A 25,711-nucleotide genomic window follows, 5' to 3' on the forward strand; every position below is an offset into this window, starting at 1 on the left:
TATTAGAGCATGTACTGATACAGCACCATGCTGCTACATTATCTGCCCTATTTACTATTGTTTTTCGATGGTGAACAACTCCCACTGCTGGCAAAAACGCAGCATGGCCGGGAAGAATGGACTAAAGCGAGGCCCTTTGGGTTGCCAGGTTTGATATTAAAAAGTGCCGCATATCATGATACAGGATGCAGGAAAGAATGCACTTTCGATGGCAGTATAATTATTTGAGTTCCATATCGACGCAAAATATGTGGCAGTACAGCGTTTTAGCCATCTTAAATGTATAAAAGGGCTAAATGTGACCGGAGGTTAAGCAGGATAAGAATAACAGTCTGGCATCCCGTGAAAGCCAGACGTCAGTGGTCTGCGGCTGTAGTGAGTTTGCAGCTAGCTTTTGTTCGAGGGGACGTAAAATTAACAAGCGAGTAGACGTCGAGACATCAACACAAGGACATCAAACGACACGGACCACCAGATAAATGTGAAGCCTGGGATTTAACTGTGTTGTGTGAGTATATTTATCAGACAAGCTACCAGCTGGCGCTGCATAATAACACCAAGCTAGCTAGCTAGCGATTTACATGTGATAGACCGCTTGGTCTGAAAAAAATCTATTAGCATGTTTTCTTGTTTACAGAAAACAGTTTCAGATAGCGGAATGTTTACCCGTTCCTTTACGTTAAATTACTGCCCGTAAAATGATTGTCCTTCTTGGAGATATTCCGCCTACAGTATATGTCTGCTGATGCTTGCTGTATTTATTATGATACAGTCGTTTGATACAGCTTTACTTTGTTTATGGCCTAGTTAACAAAATTGCTTGTGTTTTAAGTTTTATTAATGTAGGATTACAGTAGTGTATTAATGTAAATGTAGTGATAGAAAAAATAGAGTAAAATTTATTTTACTCTATTTAAGGTCGAGAAATTATAGCTTAATCCCGCAGACACTGCAGCTATTGTGTACTGTCTACTGTATACTCTGGATTTTAGAGCGTGTGTGTTTGTAGTGTGCTTTGTAGCGTGTTTGGTTAGTTCATGGATCTCTACATATTGCAAAATGAATCTTTACCTCAACGTTGGGATCTCAAGGTATTTACATTCCTATCCAAACAACTGCTGCAGGTAACCTCCAAAACTCCCACAACTGTTTTCAGTATCTTGCCTGGTTTACACTAAATATCACTAACTTATAACACTGCTGTGTATTTCTTATCTTTACACTAATTGGGGTGGGGGTGCGCTCTACCTACTAATCTGTGCCTGGAGGCTCGATGCCATTTTTTGTGGCTTGATGTCATGTTGACACAAGTGGTCCCAGCTTGGCTTTTACAGCCCAGCCCTAACCAGTGGTGGGACTATTTTTACAGCGCTGCATCTAAACCAGTAGTCGTTTAGGGTAGGTTCAACGTTTATGTTGTCTCCTACATGTAGAGTTCCTGCCCTGAGCCGGAACTAGTGACTGGCCCTCCTCCTGTGAGAGTAGACCAGCCGCAGACTTTTATTTACACCCCCAACACATGTGTACAACCATATCAGAAGTACTTGTATGGTTTTGTGTAACTACACACAGATGATGAAAGTAAAGATAACAGTGGGATGTGTTTATCTCTTTTACAATATAAATTATAGGAAACTAAATCTGGGTTGACTGTAATTATAATTTTGCATCCTCCTGGGATCACATAGGAATGTCTAGGTTAAAAAGAACCATATTTATTGTATGCTTGACCTAGTATAACAATTCACTCCCTGCACTCCGATCATTGACCAACTTCATAGATATTATGAGCAAGATGGTACTTAAAGTGAACTTTAAAAAAGTTGCAGGCTTCTTGTACAAGTTTGCATGTTGTCACACAGTGAACAAATTCCCATATATCTTTAATGTCACTATAATCACAGCTTTATTTGTTGTTTTAAAATCATTCCTGAGCATTTTCTGAGTTTTTTAGGGAAACATTTTCCTATTTGGGGTGGCAGCTGCTGCTGAGGAGCAGTGGATGTGTTTAGGTGGATTATTTGTCAAAATAACATTCATATGAATTCTAATTAAAGCAGTGCATTGACAGTCTATGAGCTGTGTTCATTCACCAGTGAGACAGAGTAATGCTTATAAGTGGTCTTTATAGAGAAGTGTGTGTGTCGCCAGGAGAAGCAGATGGTTTAAGTTATGCTTAAGTGATTTGATACTTAAAGGTAAGGATAATTGGGTATCGCCACCACAAGTGCACCATGAATGTGAATATAATTCACACTTGTTTACACTACACACTCGTGCAAATCTACTTTTGTCAACTTTCTTTTTTTTTAGAAAGTCCAACCAACTTGTGGTATGCAAGCTGACAGCTTCATAAATTTTTTAGAAATGTGGAGGTTTGGAGGTTTTAACATGTCTTTCTCTTGGGATAGGAGTATTTAATATTAATTACAGTCCGACAATAGAACCATCCCTGACAGGCTCACCACATATTGTTCTCTGCATAGCTGCACATTTGCCTCAAACTCTTCACGAGTGGCTAAATAATGAACAGGCGTTTATGCCCCCATTGTAGTTACATAGAACACCTCCCTTCCTTCCCCTTTGCACACAGCAGGTTAAACACTCCTTTCTCTGAGCATTGCATGATGTGTTCGTTTTATTAAACGCTGGTATGGTAGAAGTAGAAAAATAAATGATTAAAAAAACACAGGACTTGCAGGATTTGCATTGAATATTTACATTTATACACAGAAAAAGATCAAGAGCAACTGAATAGATTCAGCACATGTAGCTATTGTCATATCTGCATTGCATATTTGTTGGCAGACATTGCTGCACTGCTTTAAACTTTTTTTCTGTTTAAAGGCTGTGTTTCCATGTATAACTAACACATCACCACATGTAAATTAAGATGAGATAATCAGGTGACAATCTTAAATTTTAAGGTTTCTAGTGTTGTTGTTAGTATGTTGACAGTGTTCATGTGCACAGTTTTAAGTCTTGGATTTCTGCCATCAAATGCAGATTGTTAAACAGCCACAGCTGTGAAAGTAATAGGCATATGATTACATATGTCTGCAGGGCCACAAAATCAATTCACTATTAATCTCAGCAGCTGGTATTATTACTGCTGGTCTAATGGGAAGTTTTCAAGTTGTTCTGAGTACCTTCTAGTTGTTTTGTGTTGTAATTTTATTTAAATGTGACAATCTTTTGTCTGACCTACTGCTTTTGTTTTTTTCCCTCCTTGTCTTACACAGAAAAACAAGAGATTGTAGAAGAAATCCAGCAGCACTTTCCGTTTCACTGCTCCAGCTCTCCTCCCAAACATCCACAGCTCTGGATAATTGTCCACTTTTCCCAGTTATCAACATGGCATCTTTGTTCCTACTCGGACAGTGCTGCTGAACCGCCACCCTGGACCGCCACCATGGAGAGAAAACGCAGAAAGAAATTAATCTAGCTGCTCAGGTCACTTGCATTATGGACTCATTTGTGGAACTGTGGACCTGAAATGCTCTGTTCCAACACCTGCTGACTCTTAACCAGCCGGTTGGCTGTTCCCACAGTTACAAAGAGCTCAGTCAAACTAATGGTTAACACTACTTCACAACTCAAAATGCTCCTCCTTTCCGCATGGGTCTCCATGCTTTTGGGGCTGATTGCAGGCTTCCTGCCTGTGGTGGGGATGGATGGGGAGGGAGGAGCCGAATCTACTTCAGACCACACCCCCAAAATAGATGCCCTCTCCTCACAGTCTGTCACAAACTGTTCCCAGTTAACCCTCAAACTGGAGTTCTCCACCAAAGTGGTGGAACATGGTAAGAAATTATTCTTGATGATGTGGTTTCAATGTAATTTTATCAGATGGGGAATACAGTGTTTAAAACAAGTATGGTAGGTTTATCCAAAGCCTATTAAAATGACATCTCTAAGTCACTCCATTGCACTCAGTGACATGTTTCTTCATTATTTTCATACATTTTGCTTTAAGGGATGTGAAAAAAATTGCTATTATTAGTCTCTGCAGCTGTTCCTAGAAATAAGATAAGTGAATGTGCAGTGTTTTTCATAATGAAGACGCATGTCAACATGTCAGTGAAATGATGTGGCTCAGTCATGGATGCGAAGAACTCTGTTTTAAGATGTGCTTGTTAGCTGGATGAAGTCTTTGATACATGTGGAAAATCACAGAACTGTCTCTTACACAGTAGAGTCAAGTGGAATAGTTTGTACTTATTAATGAAAGGGGCTTTTTACCCTTCTTGTTGAGTATTAGAGAGAAGATTTATATCTCCTGAAGTCTTCGTAGCACAAGACTAGGGCTGTGAGATATGACCAAAATCTCATCCGGATAACGATATGTGTCACAAAATGGTGCATTTTCTGTAATTCAGTGAACTTCGGGCAACTCGACTTGTGTGAAGTGTTTTAAGCTGGGCGTCCGTGTACCTGGAGACGAGTGTTGAACGATGCATGAAACAATATATTTTTAGATATAAGCTGTAACGGCCGCCATTTTCTTTGCGAGTATTTATTGCATGGTGTGCTGCGGGGAAAAGCCTGTTCTAACGTTTGAGTCTAAGGTTTATTTTGAGCAGCTGACGGCTCTCCTTCAGGAGTCACATCATATCTTCTTTCATCTGTAAACGCTCTTCATACACTTTCACCTGGCTCTTGCGTAGGTGGTAGAAGAGGTTTGTTGTGTTTAAGTCCGTGGTTGCGGCATAATTTGCATAGTATAGTTTTCTGGTCCATGTCAGACTTTTCATAACCAAACCATATCCATGCTACAGAGGTAGCCCCTCGTTTAGGTCCTCGATTTGATTTGACTGGTCCTTTTGTTTGGAGCTACTTGGTTCTGCCTCATCTTCACTGGCCATGCTGGTATTCTCTGTGCTTGCATGGTGGCCATCCAGACACTGTATTTTGCATGGACAAACGATAGCTAAATGAAACGATAGATGTTTTGATTTTGTCATATTGCACAGCCCTACACAAGACTTCAGAAGACGTTATTCATTTGGCAAAGAAGGAGCAAAGCACAGCTGTGACTCCTGTAAAACAAAGATCTGCTGTCTTTAACATGCTGTATTTGTCCCATTTAATCAAACTACTTATGACAAATTTATTGGTGTGCTGTAGATTTACTGTTGGGTTGATTTCTTTACTTTTGGTGAAGCCAAGCTAGCTACCCACTTCTGATAGTGTGGCTTCATATTTGGGATTGCAAGTGATATTATCTGTTTTTTTTTGGGGAAAGTAATGAAGTGTAAAGTAATCTTCTATACAGACAGAGCTTTCATGCTTACTTTTAATTACTCACTTGAGTCCATCGGGAAGCTGGCTAGAGAAAACACTACAACTTTATTTTGCAGCCATTGCTAAGATTTAAATCTAACCGTTTCAATTCAATTTCTTATTCAATAGTGGACCATCCCTTGTTTTTTGTAATAAGACTAATAATAGAGTAGAGAAAACACAACAAGGAAGTTATCGCACGCGTTTTTCACAATAATTTCAAAAGTCAGTTTGTGGCATGTATGAGCATGAATTGCATCCATTCATGTCCTTCATTCCTTTGTTGCAACCTCATCCATTCAATTTTCTTAAAGCACAAATGGATCAGTAACTGTGTAGTTACATAATCCAGATATTGTATTTTGTGCCACTTGATATCCTTTGTCCTTCTAAAATTGTGGTCCACATAAACATTGAAATTTAAAACCATTTTTTGTCAGACCACTTAGAAAGCAGAGAGTGCTTTTAATGTATTTCTTAATCAACTGTTCATTTCTGACCAAATTATTCATATTAACTAACAAGATACATGTTTGCTTTGCCACTAATGTCTTAATGTAGTGTTTGGTCACAGTGGAAAGGTTGTATTTGTATTGGTTTTCACACCGCTCCATGGATAGGTGGTCTAAAAAGATGTCTCTCTCCTGAATGTACGCTTCCTAGTTGTGGATCTCGTATTCGATCTGTTCTTTACAGTATTGTCTTCTCTCTCTACAGAGTACATAGTAGCATTTACAGGGTATTTCTCAGCCAAAGCTCGCAGCCTGTACATCAGCAGAGCCTTGCAAGGTGCTGGGGATGGCGCACTGGAGTGGCACATTGTTCCAAGAGAAAACCCAGCTTCGGACTTCCCGAGCGACTTTGAACTGCTCCACATCCGGCAAGCTTCCCCCAGGAGCCTGCTGACCTTGGAGGACCACCCTTACATCAAGAGGGTGACGCCGCAGCGAAAAGTATTCCGCACGCTCAAATACATTCCCTGTAAGTCTGCCAATATGGTGTTATTGTGTGGGGAAAAGGGATCAGTGTTTCTAAGGTTGGCACGTCTGTACTGATACAGAAAGCTGTTTAGCTGCTGAATTTCACAGAATGTCTTTGTTTGTTCAGTCATGGGATGCTTTTCTACCTCCACTGTTTTAGTGGTGCTAAACAGGATTTGATATCTTTATTTGAAGTGCAGGCCAATTTCAGGGTGTAGAAACTGGACTCTCTCTGTGTGTGTGTGTGTGTGTGTGTGTGTGTGTGTGTGTGTGTGTGTGTGTGTGTGTGTGTGTGTGTGTGTGTGTGTGTGTGTGTGTGTGTGTGTGTGTGTGTGCATGAGGTGTTGGGGGATGGGAGGAAGAACAGAGAAAGTCTGTTTGTTCACCATTTGAGGCAGTAGGTGAGTCAGTGTGGTGGGGCTTGCCTGCACGCCCTGAGCCTGGCACTGGATGAAAGACTTGAGTGTGCCCCCAGGCTGCATAAACAGATGCTTCAGTATGGAGTGACCTTGTAGTGCAACTTCTTATTATTGAAAATGGTCAACTAGTGGCGATTACAGTTTTAGATATCAAGGAAACTAGAGCAGATATGACCAAAAATATTTATCACGATATACATTTGAAAATTTTCGATAACGATAGAACTGACGATATAATTGACACTAGACAAATTACTTTACCACAACTTAATTAGTGCAAAAAACCCGATCAATGTATTTTCACTTGAACAAGCAGCTGTTTTTTATGTGCATTAAAGTTAAATAAAAATTTAACAGTGCAAAAGCAAATTCCTCGCTGACAGTTTGACCAAAAGGCATTTCCAGTGGAAATTGGCCGACATATCCTCAGCATAACCATGTATAATATCCACAAAACTTAAAAAGAGGTTATACACACACAATACGGTAATATTGTGAAGTGTGCTGTGCTTCAACATGAGGCTCCTGCCACAATACGGTAATATTATGTTGAAGTGCAGTACATATCACTTCGCGAGGCTCCTGCCTACAATAGCCGTAATGCTCCGACAATCCATCAAGCGGTGCGGGTTCATAGCTCAGCAAAGTCGTACTAAAACATTTGACAGGTTTTCGAGCGCCGTGTACATAAAATCGTTTTGAGGTCAGTAAACACAACCAGAATTCATACATAAGGCACACGGGATTATAAGGGGCACTGTCGACTTTCAGAAAAATCAAAGGCTGATTTTAAGTGTGCCGTATTTTCCAAAAAACACGGTAATAACGACGGCCCGCTAGCATGCGCTACCAAAAATAGTGCTTTGTTGTGTATCTGACGGACAAAAGCTAAACCAGTTCCACACTGAAGTTGCAGCATTTTTACAAAACAATTCTGGTTCATCCGTTTCATTCAACGATCCGCTTTCGCCCTTCTCATTCTCCGTCGCCGCCATGCTTTTTCCGCCATGTGCGTATGAAAACAAAGGCACTGCACATGCGTGTTTTACCCATATTCTATCGCAATATTTCATTTTCTTATCGTTGCCCAACATTATACCGGTATTACCGTGAACGGTATGATATGGCCCAGCCCTACTAGAAACCCGAATTCAGTTATCTTTAGCATCTTTTTCAGTCATCTGTGAAGCACAAACATGTTTGAAAGATGAAAGGTACTTTCAGCTGCAAATAAAGTTTGATAAACTAAAAAGGCATGCAGCTGTTTGAGGAATATGTTAATCAAAATTAAAACTGAGTCATCTGGGAAGCAGTAAAGCGTCGTTATCACATGTTAAAACTGATCAGGAGCTTGATGGGACAGGCACAAAATTAACTAAATACAATCAATAACTGTATGCCATATGCAAGCATAAAATTCAAGACTTAAATGAGACAATTATTGGAAAGTATTTGCCTCAAATCAAAAAGAAAAACCAAAAAAAGTCTTGCAGTTGCTGGTGCATGTGAAGTTAACTGGTGATTCTAAATTGAATGAGACAAATAAAGTGCTTAAAATGTATAGAATACAGCCTCTGTGGTTAAATGTGGCTTTTAACTGAATGGGCTGTAGGAATGGATAAATCCTAATCTATTTTCATAATATCGATACAGTTTGATGACGTGAAACATAAAACATTTCTCGGTGTAATCGTGCTAAAGTTTGCAGCTCCTCTCTCACTGTCTCTCCATATGTACTCCCTCGCTCTCACAGTGCTCCTGCACAATGGACTAAGGCAAAGTCATTGTTAACTTAAAAAAAAAAAAAAATTGATTGTGTCAAAAACACTGGACAAAGTTAAAGGCTGTTCGGATGTGGGTTGGTGGAAAGAGATCACTTCCTTGAAAGGAGATGAGAATTGTTGGACTACACTGTGTGATTTTTTTTTTTTTTGCATTGTAATGTTAGTCTGTATTAAAAGCACCCGTTAAACCAGAAAAATGACACAGTAACACAAAAGGCCTGAGGGGTATACTTTAGTCTTCGACACAGCCAGGCTTTCCTTGCCTAAGCTGGTTCAACAAAACCTAAAACCCCAGTTGGAGTTGATGGGTATCGTTGGGTATGATTATCAACTTTCTGCAGAAAACCGCCTTGATCTTGATGCTGCTGTTAATTTCTAAGATTTCTAAACTAACTATAAACTGGAAACATAGCCTTACTTATTACTGTGATTTAGCTAAACCACCTTCAGGACACAGAAAAACTGACTATCAGATCAGCATAGCTCACAAAGCCATTTATTTTGCTTCATGGTGCACCCCTCAGATCACCACTGGTTGTTTTTAGGTGAGGCTACCCAGTAAAACGGTAATAATTTTAAACATTTATTTCAGAAAAGTGGTTTTGTGTAGTTTAATGAAAATTTAGCAGCTCCTGACTGAGAGAACAACTCTTTAAAAAGGAAAAAAAAACCCTGGTCTTATTAAATAAAAGTGCACATTTCTCTAACTCACAGTTTGAATCCGTGAAACCTACTGAAATAATTCATTAAAAAGAAAAGATAAGAAAAAAAAGAAATCAACTCTGTACTCTTCTACTTCACAGGGATAAAAAGCCCTGCAGGGCACTGCTCATGCATCGTGATGACCCACTGATAATTGGTTTTGTCCATGTGATTCACATTGCAAAAAGATTGGCTTAAATTAGGCTGCTGTGATCAGCCTCTCAGCTAATAGATGTAAGAAGAAAGGGGGATTGAAGCCAGATGTAAAGAAATTACTTCCAATGAAGCATCAGAACATGATAAGCCGGACTGTGCTGTCTGCAGTGGGGGGGCTGAAGGCGATGGCAGTGGCGGGGTGTTTTAATGAAGGGAGGCCTCAATTCTTGTCCTAATGTGGCTTTACAGCAGAGTGAATGATAGTTTGTCTCAATTGTGTTCTGTCCCAACAGCACCTGAACCTGCTGCACCCTGCAATGCCACCCGTGGGACCCAAAAATGGCAGTCGTGGCAATCATCCCGCCCTTTCAGACGAACCAGCCTCTCACTCGGCTCGGGTTTCTGGCATGCTACCGGACGGCACTCCAGCAGACGTCTGCTGCGGGCCATTCCCCGCCACGTCGCCCAGATCCTGCAGGCAGATGTACTCTGGCAGATGGGACACACCGGTAAGAAAGGGCCCACTGACTGAGTCTCTGCTTTTACGCGCATCTGCTACAAAATATCATAAAATGAAGGATCTTTTAACTATTGCTTTTAAACTTTATTTCAGAAATCATATAGGTCAACAAAGCAATTAAATAAAATTGTTTAAATCTCTTTTATGTGTGCAGGTTCTGGTGTTAAGGTGGCAGTGTTTGATACAGGCCTGAGTGAGAAGCATCCACATTTTAAGAATGTTAAAGAAAGGACCAACTGGACTAATGAGAAGACACTGGATGATGGTGAGGATCAATAAATATTATGGTGAATTTCACATAACAGCGAAGCAAAGGTGGTTGTAAAAGTGTAATTTCCAGGGGGGAAAAAAACAACCTTTTAGGCCTTTTTAATGGTGCGAAGTCAACAAATGTTGTACATAATTTTTAACAAGTCATAAGTGCCTGGAGGTGTTTAAAGAATGCTGCCAAGTTGCCAGACTTGCTTCTAGAGTGGCTTTAGGAGAGCTTGGTCATTAATAATGGTAATGATTCATCCATCTGTGCTATTGGTTAATAGTAATGTCACTGCATTTACAATAACTAATGGACTGCATTTTATTTTTTCAAATAATGTAATATTAAAAGTCACAAACTTTCTGTCTGTGGAAGAGACAAAGAAAGATTATTATAAACTGCTTATCCTGTTTTTCAGGTCTGGGCCATGGTACATTCGTAGCAGGAGTGATAGCTAGTATGAGGGAGTGTCAAGGTTTTGCTCCCGACTCAGAGCTGCACATTTTCAGAGTTTTTACCAACAACCAGGTACATACAATATACAATGCACTGCTGGTGTTGGAGTGCGTTGCTGTAAAATTCATTTATACTATAAAATGTATTTGTCCCTCCCCACGTACTAGGTTTCGTACACCTCGTGGTTCCTTGATGCTTTTAACTACGCCATCCTAAAGAAGATCGATGTTCTGAACCTCAGCATCGGAGGACCTGACTTCATGGACCACCCCTTTGTTGATAAGGTGATGCACACTTCGGGATTTAACTTAGAAACATAGTTGCTTAATTAAATAAGAATGCAAAGCACAGGAAAGTTGTCTCTAAAATAACCAGGTTGATCGAAAATGCGACCACATGGTTTAAAATTTGTCTAAATATAAAAATAGTCCCCAGTCTTTCTTCCTTTATGTTACACATAAAGTTTGTTTGACAATGCTCTAATAAGCCAATGAGCAATAGCCAGGTCAATTGTAAGCTCAAACGGGTCAAACCAGGCACATAAACGCATGCATGACAACATTGGGACTGCTCTTTCAAGTTTTCAGTGCTCACTGATAATTACAAAAACAATATGTCAACCTTCACAATAAGTGCTGAATAGACTAACATCTGTTTTGTTGTTACAAGATCAAACGCTCTTTCTTGATTAAAGGGCAAGATGTGAATTATGTACTGAATATAATGGGAAACAGCTCTGTCTCTGAAACCTTTTAAACAATCAGTCATCCTCTGCTGTGCATTCATGTTAACTAATTAAAGCTCCTTTTAGACATGCACCCCTGAACTTGTCAGCTTCATGTCTGAGTATGAACCCTGGTCACTGCTCTCTAAAAGTTGTTTTAGTAATCTGGGTACCTCAGACTTGATAACAGATCACTTGCAACATGCCAAAAGTCTGAGTTTATGATGGCAGATTAACTTGCACGATTATGTGTTGTCCTGCATTTTGAGTTGCTTTGAAAAAGATGATTGTTTTTGAGAAGGTGCTAAACTCTTTCCCCATATTTCAGTAGCAACACTTGTCCAAAAAATTGCTCCTCAATTTCACATGTTTTACACTTAAATATCTTGACCTGATGGTAGGAACAGTCTGTGACAAGTCACAATAACAAGTTACTTACTATGCACATGGCACAACACGGTAATTTAATTAGTCATTCGTAAGAATTTGCCCCGATGAGGAGATATGAATGATCAGTATGTAGCTTTTCTTCACAGGTTAGCTGCCACACACAATAAGAGTTTATAAGCTACAGTTTAGTAATGCACATAAATATGTTCCCATAAACATGTGTAGGATGAGGCTTCCCAAATTATCAAAGCAGCTATCAAAATACAATCTGACCTTATGCGTTATGTGCTGTTAAACCTCACACACTCCATTTTTCTCTTTGCATGTTTGACTGCAGGTTTGGGAGCTGACTGCCAACAGAGTGATCATGGTTTCTGCCATTGGCAACGATGGACCTTTGTATGGGTATGCTAATATTGCTATAACGGCAGCACGCATGCTTACAGGGTTCATCGTGTGCATTAACAGGGATGAGCAGAAGAGTCTTAGTTTAGTTTCACTTCTACTCCAGTGTTGTGGTTAAAAGTGCACATGGTTCCACTGAAATCCAGCATTTTCCACATCATAGCACCATTAGTGTAAATAGATACTTGCCTCACATTGGAGTATAGTCACTATAAAAGACTTTTTCTGTTCCTGTTCGTCTGTGTTTAATTGCAAGAAAATGCTTACTTACCCTAACAAGTTTTTATTACCTTATTTAACATTTCTTTTGTCACTACATAAAAATCACTAAACAAGCAAAGCAAGTCCTAATATTACATTTTGGAAACTGTCAGTTAAAAATTTTTTATTTTATTTTACACTAAATTAAACTGATCTTTCTCAGCACCCTGAATAACCCAGCAGACCAGATGGATGTGATCGGGGTTGGGGGGATTGACTTTGAGGACAACATTGCCAGGTTTTCTTCAAGAGGCATGACCACCTGGGTGAGTTGCTGCAAGAAAATACACCTAGAATACACACTCTGACACACACCGTCATCTTGGCAGACATCTACTTCTGAGATCTGCCCTCTGCTTTTTGAGCTGGCCAACCATGTGGTAACCTTCTGATCCCTCATCCACATCCCATCATCCACTTACTGTAGAGTGTCTCTCTCTCTCTCTCTCACACACACTCTCTTTTTTTTTATCAGCCATAGGCAAAAGCAGACATCTGCTTTAGGATCTGATTAAGACTTCATTCACCGATTCAGTGATGTTCTGTGCCCCTTCTATCAGCGCCAGCCGAGCATAACGAGGCTCTCACTCCCACATGAATCAAAAACACCCAAAATGACAGGCTTTTCCCCCCTACTTTCGGTCTCTGCTTCAGTGTTTGTTTTTTGCTGTTGTTTGACTTTCATAATAGTAATTGCATGTAAAATCTAAGCTGACGCTCATATTTTAAACAGTAGTTGAGCTTTGAGAGACTGGCTTTAAATTGCCTTGCTGACTTCAACGAGTAGGCGTAATGACATAAACTGAAACATAAGTTTAAGCTCATGAAAAACAGCCCTTTCAAATTTAGAATTATAGCTTTAGGCCTCGCTCTCTAGCAAACAGGTGGTGTGTGAGTGAGATGTATACAGTAAGTGAGCAGAGAAGAGCACTTCATAGCTCTCTAAAGGCACAGTGGAAACTAGCTATGCTTAGGTTGCTGTCCTCAAAACTGTGTTGATACAGCATGAGCAGATTGTCTCAATATGTGTACTTTTTTTGTACTCTCTGATACTGGCCTCTATTGTTAAGTGGAAAGATCAAAATATTTGAATTGGCTGACCATTGAGAATATTTTCTTCTGTGTCTTCCCCCAGTTACTCAGGCTTGCAGCAGTTTTGAGCTGCTTTTCATCCAACCATGTTCTGCATCTGTTTCCCATTTGTGTTCAGGAGCTGCCCGGGGGTTATGGCAGAGTGAAGCCTGATATCGTCACCTACGGTTCTGGTGTTAGGGGCTCAGGGATGAAGGAGGGATGCCGCTCTCTGTCTGGCACCAGTGTGGCTTCTCCTGTGGTGGCTGGTGCTGTCACACTCCTGGCCAGGTGAGTTTGATAAACTCATTATGCTATACTGTATGAACCTGAGGTATTTTACTGGCTTTCTTAATCTGACTTTCTTAGTTCTATTAGCCTTAATAACAGCCCCTAAGTTAAAGACATACATGTTAAAGATAACAGAGAAATCTTGCCCAAAACAACTTGTATTGGGATGAAGAGTGCTAAAAAAAAAACCCCAAACTTTTACGATAAAATGATTCAGATTAAAGTTTTTTATAGTCTGGTTATTCCAGATGGCTACTCTTATTTTGCTAACTGCATTAGGGATCTATATCAGGCACAGTGTGCCAGCTGAACTAACCACCTGCATATCCATCTGTGCACACAGTCAGAGTCTGCACAGTTAACATGATATGTAGAGACATAATAGGCAGCATGCAGCACAGCAGGTTAAATTAAAACAAAATTGTCCGATAATATAAGCTTCACCTTCAATCTCAAAAGGTTGATTCTGTTCATCTGGTTTTAGTGTAATAGAATCAACCTTTTGGTATTTACTTTCCTGGATGATTGAGCATGCATCAAGACATTCACCTTCAATCTTGTAACTCTTTGAAGATCACTGTAAAGTACCTTTGGCTTGGTTTTTGAAAGCATTTCGAGCTCTTGTGGTTAATGCTAGTTGCTACCATGCTGTTTTTTGTGGGGGGTTTTGAGTAAAAATTTAAGATTATGTGTATGAGACTGAAGTGCTGAATTATCAGCTAAGCTGGCAAGCTTTGTCACATTACATTCATAAACTGTATAGGAGTAATGCACAGATATGGTTACCTGTTAATTTGCGCTAGATAGGAGGCTAATAAATACTAGAATTAGACTCACCAACACAGAAGCACTTCTGAGATGGGCCGTCCCATATATTATATCAATTAAAATAGCACAAACATGGTGGCAAGGGTCACTTTGGAGGCCTAGCAGACAGGTCACTGTCAGTCATATTAGCCAATTTAACCCTCACTTGTAACTAAATAGATGATATTTAAAAACTTCCCCTTTTTTGTACTGAAGGTTTAAATGAGATTCTTATCAGCGTAGGATGACACCAGAAGTTACTAGTAGTGTAAGACTAAAGTTTGATGAGGTTTAATTACCTCCAGTGTCATAATGCCATATGAGCAGACAGAGGTGTGTAATGAAAGTCTTTTGCAACAGCAAAAGTCAGCGTGCACAGAGCAGGTACAGATGCAGAGTATTCTCATCAAGAACAGATCAAGCTGGCTAGTTAATGAGGAGGCCATTCGGTTCTTTATAGTATGGGGGAAAAAAAACAAAAAAAAAATGGAGTAATGTTCTCAGGTAATCGAGTCATGAAAGCATGCCTTCTGGTGCCAGGACAGTCATTAGATGCTGTGATTACTCTTACATGATGTGTGGAGCTCTCTGAGGCTCGTCTGTTGTAGCTGAAGTGATGATACTGAGAAGCAAATGTGCCATTAGAGATGGTTGACATCAGAGGTTACAGGGACATAATACTGAAGTGAAATCTGGTTTAATAACCATGGTTTTGTAATCTTACATGAGCCAGCAGTGAAATGTGTCCCCGTTTCACTGTGTCCTCGTGTTGTTGAGCTGTAACTGAACCCATTTGTGAGCTCATATTGCTGAAATCAAACATCATCCTCCCCTTGTTGACAGCAGTCATCCCTCCCTTTCTCCCAGACAAGACAGACGCACTGCTACACACACCAACCCATCCCTCATCTCTCCTCCAGCAGTGTCCTGAATTTGAAGCTTAGGAATGTGACACCAGCAGATTCACAGAAACACAGCCTGTCCTCTTCTGTCCTGCAGCACTGTCCTCAACCGGGAGTTGGTGAACCCAGCCTCCATGAAGCAGGCTTTGATTGCCTCAGCTCGTAGACTGCCTGGGGTCAACATGTTTGAACAAGGCCACGGGAAACTAGACCTGATCAGAGCCTACCAGATCCTCAACAGCTACAGACCTCAGGCCAGGTAAATGTAAAAATGAGCACCGACGAAGAGGAGTTAATGGATTCACAGCCCGTTCACACACAGCAACAAGGAGTCTGTTCAGCTTCATTTTAGTGTACATAAATATTTTCCCACGCTTGTAGGCGTATGAAAAACAATTACATAACACTAAAGGAGGCCAACCCAGTGTTGTCACAGCCTTCACTCTTGGGAGGAAAAGGACTGGCTCACACTGGCAGAATTTTAGTCGCTTTGAAGAACTGCATGACTGACATTCAGTCTACAGAGTATCAAATACTGGCAGTTGGCTTGCAGTGAGGCTCCTGAAAGTTTGGAGCTTGCTCCGTCCTGAAGGACAGAGGTAGACTTAGTCTGCTATTTCAGTTTTCATAGTCAAAGGTGGGTCAATATTTGGCTGAGTCTTCCTTTATTGATATTGATATTGATATTCCTTTATTAGTCCCACAAGGGGGACTGTCTCAAATCTGTCTCAAACTCCACTTCTGCAGACCGAAGTTGAACCCTTACATTGATCCGTTATTAAATATCAGACTGCGTCAGGTCCATTCCACTAATATGATCATTTGGGCTGTCGCCATCTGGATTTTGAAATAGTCGAATTTCATTCAACAAAACTGGAGCAGAGATTTCTTGGATAGGCTGTACCACATAAAAAAACATATTAGTTGACTGTTGATGTGTTTTTAAAAAATGTTCTATATTAAATGTATATTGAACGGGTGTTTTTGGTTGGTTGGTTGTTTTTTTTTTTGTACCACTAATTTCATTGTTGAAGTTGTTCATTTTAACTTTAGAGTCTGTGGGGATTTATTCTCTTTTATAACTGAAGCATCTTTATTTATTTTTTTTTTTTGCATTGGCTTAATTTTTGAGCAGCAGAATTTCCAGCATGCCTCAAATTGATCTGAGATGCTTTATATATTATTTAGCTTTTACATTTAATAAGGGCTGACATCACCTCAATTTTCTCTGCACCATGATTGGATCCCAATATCCAAATTAGTCTGCTGGAGTCGAGCTAACATGGCATGACCCCAGTCAAACTTTCTGTTTTTCTGTAGAAAAGTACTGGGGGACAGTGACATTAAACATACAGTCTTTGGGAATGTGCTTTTTTTAAAATTTATTATTTTATAATATTTTGTTTTAGTAACTAGTTCTTGTATACCCTTGTTTAGAATTTGTGCTTTTCTCCTCCCAGTCTTTCTCCCAGCTACATCGACTTAACAGAGTGCCCATACATGTGGCCTTATTGCTCTCAGCCCATCTACTATGGAGGAATGCCCACCATTGTCAATGTGACTATTCTCAACGGCATGGGTGTCACCGGCAGAGTTGTGGACAAAGTAAGCAAAGAATCCCCACACAGGCTTGCATTTCCTGTAAATAAATGGCGCTGAAGTGCTTTAGCATAATAAGTGAAGGAAAGTTGTATCACAACTCACCAGGATTTGACATCACGATGATCTAATGGTTTTCTAAGCCGACTTAAAAGTTTCTCCCTTCTGTTTAGCCCATCTGGCAGCCTTACCTTCCTCAGAACGGCGACAACATCGATGTGGCCATCTCATATTCACCGGTATTGTGGCCGTGGGCCGGATACTTGGCTGTGTCCATCTCTGTGGCCAAGAAAGCAGCGTCATGGGAAGGGATTGCACAAGGTCATGTGATGGTCACAGTGGCATCACCTGCAGAGAACGACGTGAGTCACTGTGCTGTCTTCTAAGTAGCTTTAGAGCAGCGGTTGCCAATCTCTTTGTCTGTTTTCTTAAACTAATATGAGCTCGGGTATCTTTTACCAGATGTGTTACTTCAAGTGTATATTTAGTAATTACATAGAAGTTATTTACATGATCTCAGATTATTAATTTTTTTTAATAACTAATCACTGCTCTACAGACATTACTCATCGGCCTTCCTGATCTTTTTCACTCTTTGCAGTCGGAGGTTGGAGGGGAATTGACCTCCACAGTCAAACTGCCCATCAAGGTAAAGATCGTGCCGACGCCTCCACGCAGTAAGAGGGTGCTTTGGGATCAGTACCACAACCTGCGCTACCCTCCTGGCTACTTTCCTCGCGACAACCTCCGCATGAAAAACGACCCATTAGACTGGTTCGTGTGTTCAAATAAAGTCTTTTCACTGAATCTTTTTAGTTTTCCTTTTCTGTGCTTTTGATTAGTATTCTGTGTTTTCAGGAATGGGGACCACATCCACACTAACTTCAGGGACATGTACCAGCACCTCAGAAGTATGGGGTACTTTGTTGAGGTGCTGGGAGCTCCCATCACGTGCTTTGATGCCAGTCAGTATGGTACGAACACAGAGACTAAAAATCGCACAACAAAATGAGAATGTTTCTACTCCCAAACAATGGAGCTCCAGGCAGTCATTAGAGGCTTTTCTCCCCGAGTGTTCATTGTTTATGGTTTAGAAAAAGATGACAAACTAAAGGATTATTTGCTCATGTGTCCCTTCAGGCACACTCTTGATGGTAGACAGCGAGGAGGAGTATTTTCCTGAGGAGATCACCAAGCTGAGGAGAGACATCGACAACGGTCTGTCGCTCATTATCTTCAGCGACTGGTACAACACTTCTGTCATGAGGAAGGTCAAGTTCTACGACGAAAACACCAGGTATTAAACTCAGTGGTATGACAGTGATGATTGAGATAAGAGAATATATACGGGCTTCTGTTTTGTAAATAAATTTATGCGCGGCTTTTACTTTTGTTGCTCAGCTGTGAATTTAACAGAATCCCTGACACGTGAATTTTGTTGGATTTTCTGGCAGTGAACACAATTTTGCACATGACAAAAATGATTGTTAGTCATTGCTGGTAGTTTAAATTTCATTCTTTTGATGTAGTGTTTTGTTTTATGTCTTGTTCTGTGCAAAAACACAAATGTGGGAGCTTTTGAATGCTGGTAAATGAGATACAGTTAATGTGCTTCACCAGGATGGTGCCAGTTCACAGCAGCGAGGAAAAATCATCAGTTGTAGAAAGTGGTAGATTCCTCTGTAAACATCAAATGTTTTAATACATTTGACATAAACTGCTGTCAACTTTTTGAAAACAATTAATGGAAAAACATTTGTAAGGGGATGCAGTGCATCAGTCTAGAGCAGCTCTACACCCTTAATAATTGCAGAAAAGGCTGATAATTGGCGCAGAGTGGTTTGGATTAATTTTGCTTAATAGAATGACTTGTGCGGAAAAAATATTTTGCATCAGTCAGTTACACTCTGACTGATTTCTCTCATTTGAGAATCTCTATGCATGTTTTTTCTATTTCTGTTCCACCTGCACACTTCACTGATTAAACAGCTGCTTCATGTCATATAATGACTGCATGGGAAATTCTGTTGGGTACTGTACTGTATCACAGTTTCTTTTAATCTGCATCTATGCATCCTCAGTCTGTACATCATACGACTTCTTGAGTCGTCATGCAGAGATTACAATTACTCACCAGTGATTTCTACTCCCGTTATATCCTACCCAAGCTGTCACTCAGTATCCGCAGGATTAAACGTCTTTAACTCCGTTAAATATAGGCTTTGCGGCTTCCAAATATTATGTTGAGTAATTCAGTTTTAATTGAATGGCATTGGTTCATGTGAGAGCTTCATTCACAGCTGCCTTTTCTGGGCAAAACAACCCAGAAGACTGTACAGGGAACCTAAAAAGCAATTCTTGTTTTTATGAAATAATCTGCCAATGTAAAGTTTTCTCTGTATTGATATTTAAAGTATTTTTTTTTTAGCATTACTATTATTTTATGAAAGATATTTGCAACTTGGAGAAGATTTTAGTTAAACTGGTTTTTGATTAATTGTTCTCAAAGTTGTTTTTTTTCATGTGGCTTCTTATTTTCTTAGATCAGTCCTCTGCTTGTTAAGTTGAAAATATAGTTTGTTTAACCTTCTCATAACCATGTGGGATTTTTTTTTTTTTTTAAATTTTTTTTCTTGCCTTAATTTAATGATTGTGGTGTGATTTTCTTTATGCAACCTCTAGGCAGTGGTGGATGCCGGACACAGGGGGCGCTAACATACCAGCTCTGAACGACTTGATCTCAGTGTGGGGGATGGCTTTCAGTGACGGCCTGTACGAGGGGGACTTCACCTTAGCTGATCATGACAGTAAGACATAAAAGCATACTTTTAATTTTCACACATGTATTTGTTTAAATTACATTTTATTTCATATATTTGTTACATTTTTTATTGAAGATAAAGCTTATTTTGTCTTTTTTCTTTCACTCAGTGTACTACGCCTCTGGCTGCAGTATTGCTCGTTTCCCAGAAGATGGAATAGTGATTGCCAAGAACCTAAAGGACCAAGGTGCCAGCACCCCTTTAAGAGTGTTTAACCTGGTTTAATGTTGGCCAACAGCCATGCTAGCTGACAGGCCACTTTTTAATCTGTGTGTCTTTAGTTCAGATGTAACACTCTGTGTGTGTTTTCACAGGTCTGGAAGTGTTGAAGCAAGAGACCGCAGTGGTGGAGGGTGTTCCCATCCTCGGACTGTACCAAACGCCTTCTGATGGGGGAGGTCGTATCGCTCTGTACGGAGATTCAAACTGTATAGATGACAGTCACAGGCAGAAAGGTAGCTCCTCTGTGTGTTTTTGCACAGGTACAGAGAGAAAAATTTACTTACTTGCTAATTATTTAAATGTATATTTCACAGACTGCTTCTGGCTGCTAGATGCTCTGCTTCAGTATACTTCCTACAGTATGACCCCGCCAAGCCTCAGCCATTCACACAGCAGAGTGGCACCTCCCACAGGTGCCGAGCACCCACTGCCACAGAGACTGGAAGGTGAGGAGGGACAAGGCCTGCATACTATACTGAGATGGTTTCTACTCTGTTAAATTTTTCTCGTCTTGAGCATTAGCCATATGTGTTGTAGATTCTGGGTTTACCTCTACATTGTCTTGACAGATAGCTACGTCACATACGTAGAAGAACCATACAGTTTATTTTAATTACGTGACTTACGCCATTTAAAATCACTTAATTTAGATTTCTAGTGCTTTAATACTATACTGCATGTTAAATAATCACATAACACCAGAAAACCCTCACCCTTAAACATCTCAGACATGATTTATACTTCTGCTTCAGATCTTGGTCGTAACTTACGCCAGCGGTCCCCAAATCTTTTTGCGCCACGGACCGTTTTAGAAAATATTTTCACGGACTGGCCATTAAGGTGTCACGGATAAATGCAACAAAATAAAATGATACGACCAGGACAAAAACTGTGGTATTTTGTAAAAATAATAATAAACGCGAATTCACTGTGTAATTGTGAAACTTTATTAGCAGCGTTCTCCTGAAATGCGCCAACAACATTGAGAGTAACATTCTCCTCTCTGCCCGTTAATGCTCTCTGGTCGCTATGGTAACACGTAAATATTTCTTAAAAAATAAGACACAACTACAACACAGGAAAAGACCAGAGAAACTGAGTTAACGATAACCCCCCCACCCCTCCGCGAAAACCATAATTTTCACACCCGAGCCTCAACTCTCACAGCCTGGTACCAAACGACTCACGGACTGGTCCATGGCCCGGGGGTTGGGGACCGCTGACTTATGCCATGACCCAATTGTAACCCTACACCCTAAAATTTGTGCAACCCAACGTGCACTTCCCGATAAATGCATACAACAACAACTTGAATGGTGTGGAAGGATGCCGTATAGGGATGAAAGAACAGGATGCAGATTTCATGTGCATGTCTAAATCAAGCTTCAGTCGTGCTTTTCGAAGCCTCTTATTATAGAGTCACGCCTGCTTTATGCTATGATTCACCACTGGCTGAAATTTACAAACATGAAAACTCCTTGGATGTAAAATCAGTGATAGACAGATTAAAAGCTGATCTTGTTTGGAGTTGTTTGATTTGCTATATCAACAGTCTTACAATAGGACTCGTTGGGACATTTTCAAAGTTCAAGGTTTTTTGCTCCAGCTCTACAAGTGACCTCAAGGCTCTCGCACTACATCTGTAATATGAGTAGATGTGTTACTTGACGTTTTTGGTACTCTGCTTTTTCTCTTTCTGCAACTGCCTTTAGGGAACCATCTCTACCGGTACTCCAAGGTTTTAGAGGCCCATCTCGGAGATCCGAAGCCCCGCCCACTACCGGCCTGTCCCCATCTGTCATGGGCAAAGCCTCAGCCAGTCAACGAGACAGCCCCCAGGTAGGTTCCTCAAGCAACTAAATTCTCTGGTCAATGAAACTGCATGTCCCAGTGCTCACTTGTCACTCAGACTTTATTTTCTTTGTATTTTATTTCATTTTATTTTGACAGCTGCATTAGCTCATGCTGAATTCTTTCTTGTCATGTTTTTCAGATAGTCTAGAGAATATCACAGTCTAGTTTTCCTTCTGAGCATGTTGCTGTCAACATTTTCATCATTTTTCCTCCTCACATCACTGTATACAGAAAGAGCCCAGCGGGGGGTGGGGGGCCAGATTTAACTGTCACAGTGATGCTTTGAAGCAGCTCATTTGAACAGTCAAACGTGGATTTGCTCTCTTTCCTGTCACCAAATAGAACAAGTGTAAATATGAACTTAAGAATGAGGAAGGCAAGCAAAACACAGACATGCGTTTGGATTCAGTTTCTCAAACTCCTTTGTTTTTGTTTTTTTTTTTGTGCTCCCAGTAATCTATGGAAGCACCAGAAGCTTCTCTCTGTGGACCTGGACAAAGTGGCTCTGCCTAACGTGAGGGCATACCGTCCCCAGGTCAGGCCTCTGTCACCTGGAGAGAGCGGGGCCTGGGACATCCCTGGAGGTAAGACATAAGCAAAATTTTTAAAATGCAGCTTTTATCTTGAAAAGAACATTAATGAAACTCATAAGGATACATTTATTTATTTCTTTTAAATTCATGAGACTTGTCCTAAAACACAGACAAAACACTTTCAGTTTTAAAAGTACAACTCTTACGACTAGTCACCCTATACATGGTCACACTGACTGTCCTCAGTTTAAAAAAAAGAAAAGGAAAAAAAGTACAATTTCCAAAGTCGGAGCTATTTGAACTGAACATCTCTTTGATGTTCAGCAGACCTAGCGTCACCTTTAGCACTAAGATACCTGTGAAAAGCATCAGTTAGGTCAAAACTTGATTTAGTGCATCGTGATTTGCATTTAGACTGGTGTGTCTGCATTGCTCTGACACAACTGCTGAAAGTTGCCTGATCCTGTTGGACTCCAGGCTAATAAATAATGAACAGTGGCTTCTATTATTAGGAAACAGGAAAGAAAGAAGACTTCAGACACGAGTCTAGTAAAATGTGATGAGAGCTTTGAAAAATGAGGAAACATTAGAATCTACATTGGCAGAAGGAAGGCTTTTCTTTTAGCATCGTGGGCAGTGCTACAGCCCTTTTCTTGTTGTTTCACAAAGGTTTTATACTGTGTCTGGCATGTAACTAGCACACATCACAGATTGTTGCAATGTAAAGATGAATTTCTCAGAAGATCCACTTCAGGGTACTAAATATTAAGCTTGACTCAAAAGGCGAAACAAAGCAAGTGTCCAAAGACCAGCAAATAAAGTTGGAGAATAACGTCTTTCTTCCAGCAGCTGGTAATGATTTTCATTAATTCATTGAGACAAGCGATGTGACGTAATCACGGGTGTTCACACAGAAGAAATCTATCCTGAATGTTGAGACTAGAGAATGAGAAATTTCAGTGAAGTTTAGATGTTGGTAAGAATGACAGATGAAGTAACTGTTAATGATGCAAACTTCTCTCAACTGACGTGAGCAAATGACATGGATACCAGTGGAAATAAAAAAAAAAAAAAAAAAATACTGTTGACTGACATATGACAGGGGTTAAATACATTACAGGGTTGCTTGCAGTGTCCAATAGTAACTTACAATGTGGATATGAAATGGTTTGGCTGGTGGAGGAAAAAGCAAAATAAATTACTGCCCTATTAGATCATCTACAGCAGAAAAACAGTACCTGAAAGTCATGTCCATAAGAAATTGATTATCTTGCCCTTTGGTGGATCCATCTGCTGCTTGCCGACGCCTCGTCAGAAATGGTCTCAATGGAAGGGTAGTTGTCAAAAAAACATTTTAGGGATGGGGAAACAAGGAGAAAAGGCTGACATATACCCAATTGCACAAGAATTGTGCTGAAAATCAACAACAGATAATAATAGTATGCAAGTAGGAAGTCAGGAAAGACTACAGCCTTCTGTAAAACACGGTGGAGAGACTGTCATATTTCGGGGTTGCTTTTCAGCCAGTGTTATTGGGGAGCTTAAAAATAAGTACTGAAAAAGTACCGTCAATTTGATCCCCTTTGCAATCATTACTTAGCATGACAGTGGTCCCAAACACACTGCCAAATCAGTAAAAAAAAAAACCATACCTAAATAGAAAAGACACAATGGAGCACAATCAGTCATGGGTCAGCCTCCCCAGGTCCCGTGAGATCATCTTCACAGAGAGCTGAGGCAACGAACATCTGAAAAAGAGCTTTAAATGTCCCTTAAGAAGCCTGGAGAACAATTCCTGAAGTCTACTTACAGAAATGGGAAAGGTTGTTTAAGAGAGTTCAGGATATGTTGAAGGATGAAGGTGGCTTGCTGGAATTGTACAAACTCTGTATTTCAGTACTAGTTTTATATTTGCATTTTTCAGTAGTTCTGTACCTATTTCCTTTTTTCAGTACTGTATACTAATGTGGTACTAAGATTTCTAATGTTTAAAATACTTTTAGTCAAAGAGCTTCCACAGACAACAATCATTCATCACTTCAACATCACCTAACATTTTATTTAAACAATAATGAGTGAGAATAAAGGTGGTGACCTCTGCCCTCTTATTCCTTTTAGGAATAATGCCTGGCCGCTACAACCAAGAAGTGGGCCAGACCATCCCCGTGTTTGCCTTCCTGGGAGCGATGGTCGTCCTCTCCTTTTTTGTGGTCCAGCTGACAAAGTCCAAGAGCAAACCCAAGCGCAGGAAACCCCGCATCAAACGGCCCACGTACCTCCAGCAGCAGCAGCAGCAGCAGACGAGTGGGAAGAACCCCACAGTTTAGCTGCATTGTTGAACTGCAGCTGGGTTTACCTGTAAAACTGAGATGCTATTAAAAGGAAAACTTGTGTTGATGGAGCTTTGGAATTACATGGAGTCTTAATGAACTGCTGAGGCAGACATATGCCTGTCTTTAGACTGAAGCCTGGCGGACGTGAACCTGCTCCAGGAATTTTTTTGGAAGCAGAAAAATTTTTTGTGCCTCCTGTCTGTTCGAAGCTGCTGGGGGTGTTTTTATGTATTTGTGGACCATTGAACAGTTTACACATGATATAAAACACACATGGTCCTAACAATGCCTGCAGACATAGTGTCCACATTTCAGTTTCTCTTCTTTGACCCATTTCTTTATGAATGAAATGTGTTTGACTTTTATATTTATTAAATTTGCCAAGCCCAAACACATTTACTAAAATACAAGACACACGTACAAATACAAAGCTGTTAGTGGAGATCCAAACAGAAACGCACACACAGACACATGAAGTGATGCTGATACTTTCAGCATGAGAGCCACAGGGTGATTAAGTTTTCTGTCAATGGTTTTATAAGTCCTGCCCATATCTGTTAAAAAGAAGTCTTTTTATGTTTTGTTTTGGGTTTTATATGATGAATGAACTGTGGTTGGGCGTTCTGTTGATGACATCCTTCCTGATCTCATGGTCAGCACAGTAGCATTGACAGAATTGTATCTCATCAATTAAAAAGCATAATCAAAGTGACCCGATTCTTTCTTTTAACTTTAATAATTTTATTAGTTGCTGATTTTTTTTTTTTCTTTTTCAATAATGCATATTTCATATATTATTTTTTTATTTTTTTATTTTTTTATTTTTAGAGCAGTTTGATCTATGAAACTGCACAATGTCAGTCAATGGAAAAACATTTTTCATTCTTAGAATTACCCACAATACAGCTTGGCGGTTGACTGTTCAGTCACAGGTTGTGTTT

At 40.1% G+C, this 25,711-nt stretch overlaps 1 protein-coding gene across 1 annotated transcript; it reads left to right on the forward strand.

The window, feature by feature from the left end:
- Window positions 1-186: 186 nt before the first annotated feature.
- mbtps1 (membrane-bound transcription factor peptidase, site 1) lies at window positions 187-25,478 on the forward strand. The gene is made up of 23 exons (XM_085280520.1): window positions 187-508; window positions 3,243-3,803; window positions 6,001-6,264; window positions 9,618-9,833; window positions 9,999-10,109; window positions 10,519-10,628; window positions 10,724-10,840; window positions 12,008-12,075; window positions 12,500-12,602; window positions 13,547-13,698; window positions 15,505-15,666; window positions 16,868-17,012; window positions 17,180-17,368; window positions 17,608-17,780; window positions 17,865-17,980; window positions 18,147-18,303; window positions 19,689-19,813; window positions 19,938-20,015; window positions 20,143-20,283; window positions 20,365-20,496; window positions 21,763-21,889; window positions 22,358-22,488; window positions 24,556-25,478. Exons 2-23 carry the CDS (start codon window positions 3,575-3,577, stop codon window positions 24,762-24,764), a joined length of 3,255 nt encoding a protein of 1,084 aa, XP_085136646.1. The 5' UTR covers window positions 187-508; window positions 3,243-3,574; the 3' UTR covers window positions 24,765-25,478.
- The last annotated feature ends 233 nt before the right edge of the window (window positions 25,479-25,711 follow it).

The sequence above is a fragment of the Mchenga conophoros genome, linkage group LG7 (assembly GCF_057382185.1).
Source record: "Mchenga conophoros isolate Kocher_MC1m ecotype Shallow Benthic linkage group LG7, M_conophoros_male_GT1.1, whole genome shotgun sequence".
NCBI classification, from domain to species: domain Eukaryota; kingdom Metazoa; phylum Chordata; class Actinopteri; order Cichliformes; family Cichlidae; genus Mchenga; species Mchenga conophoros.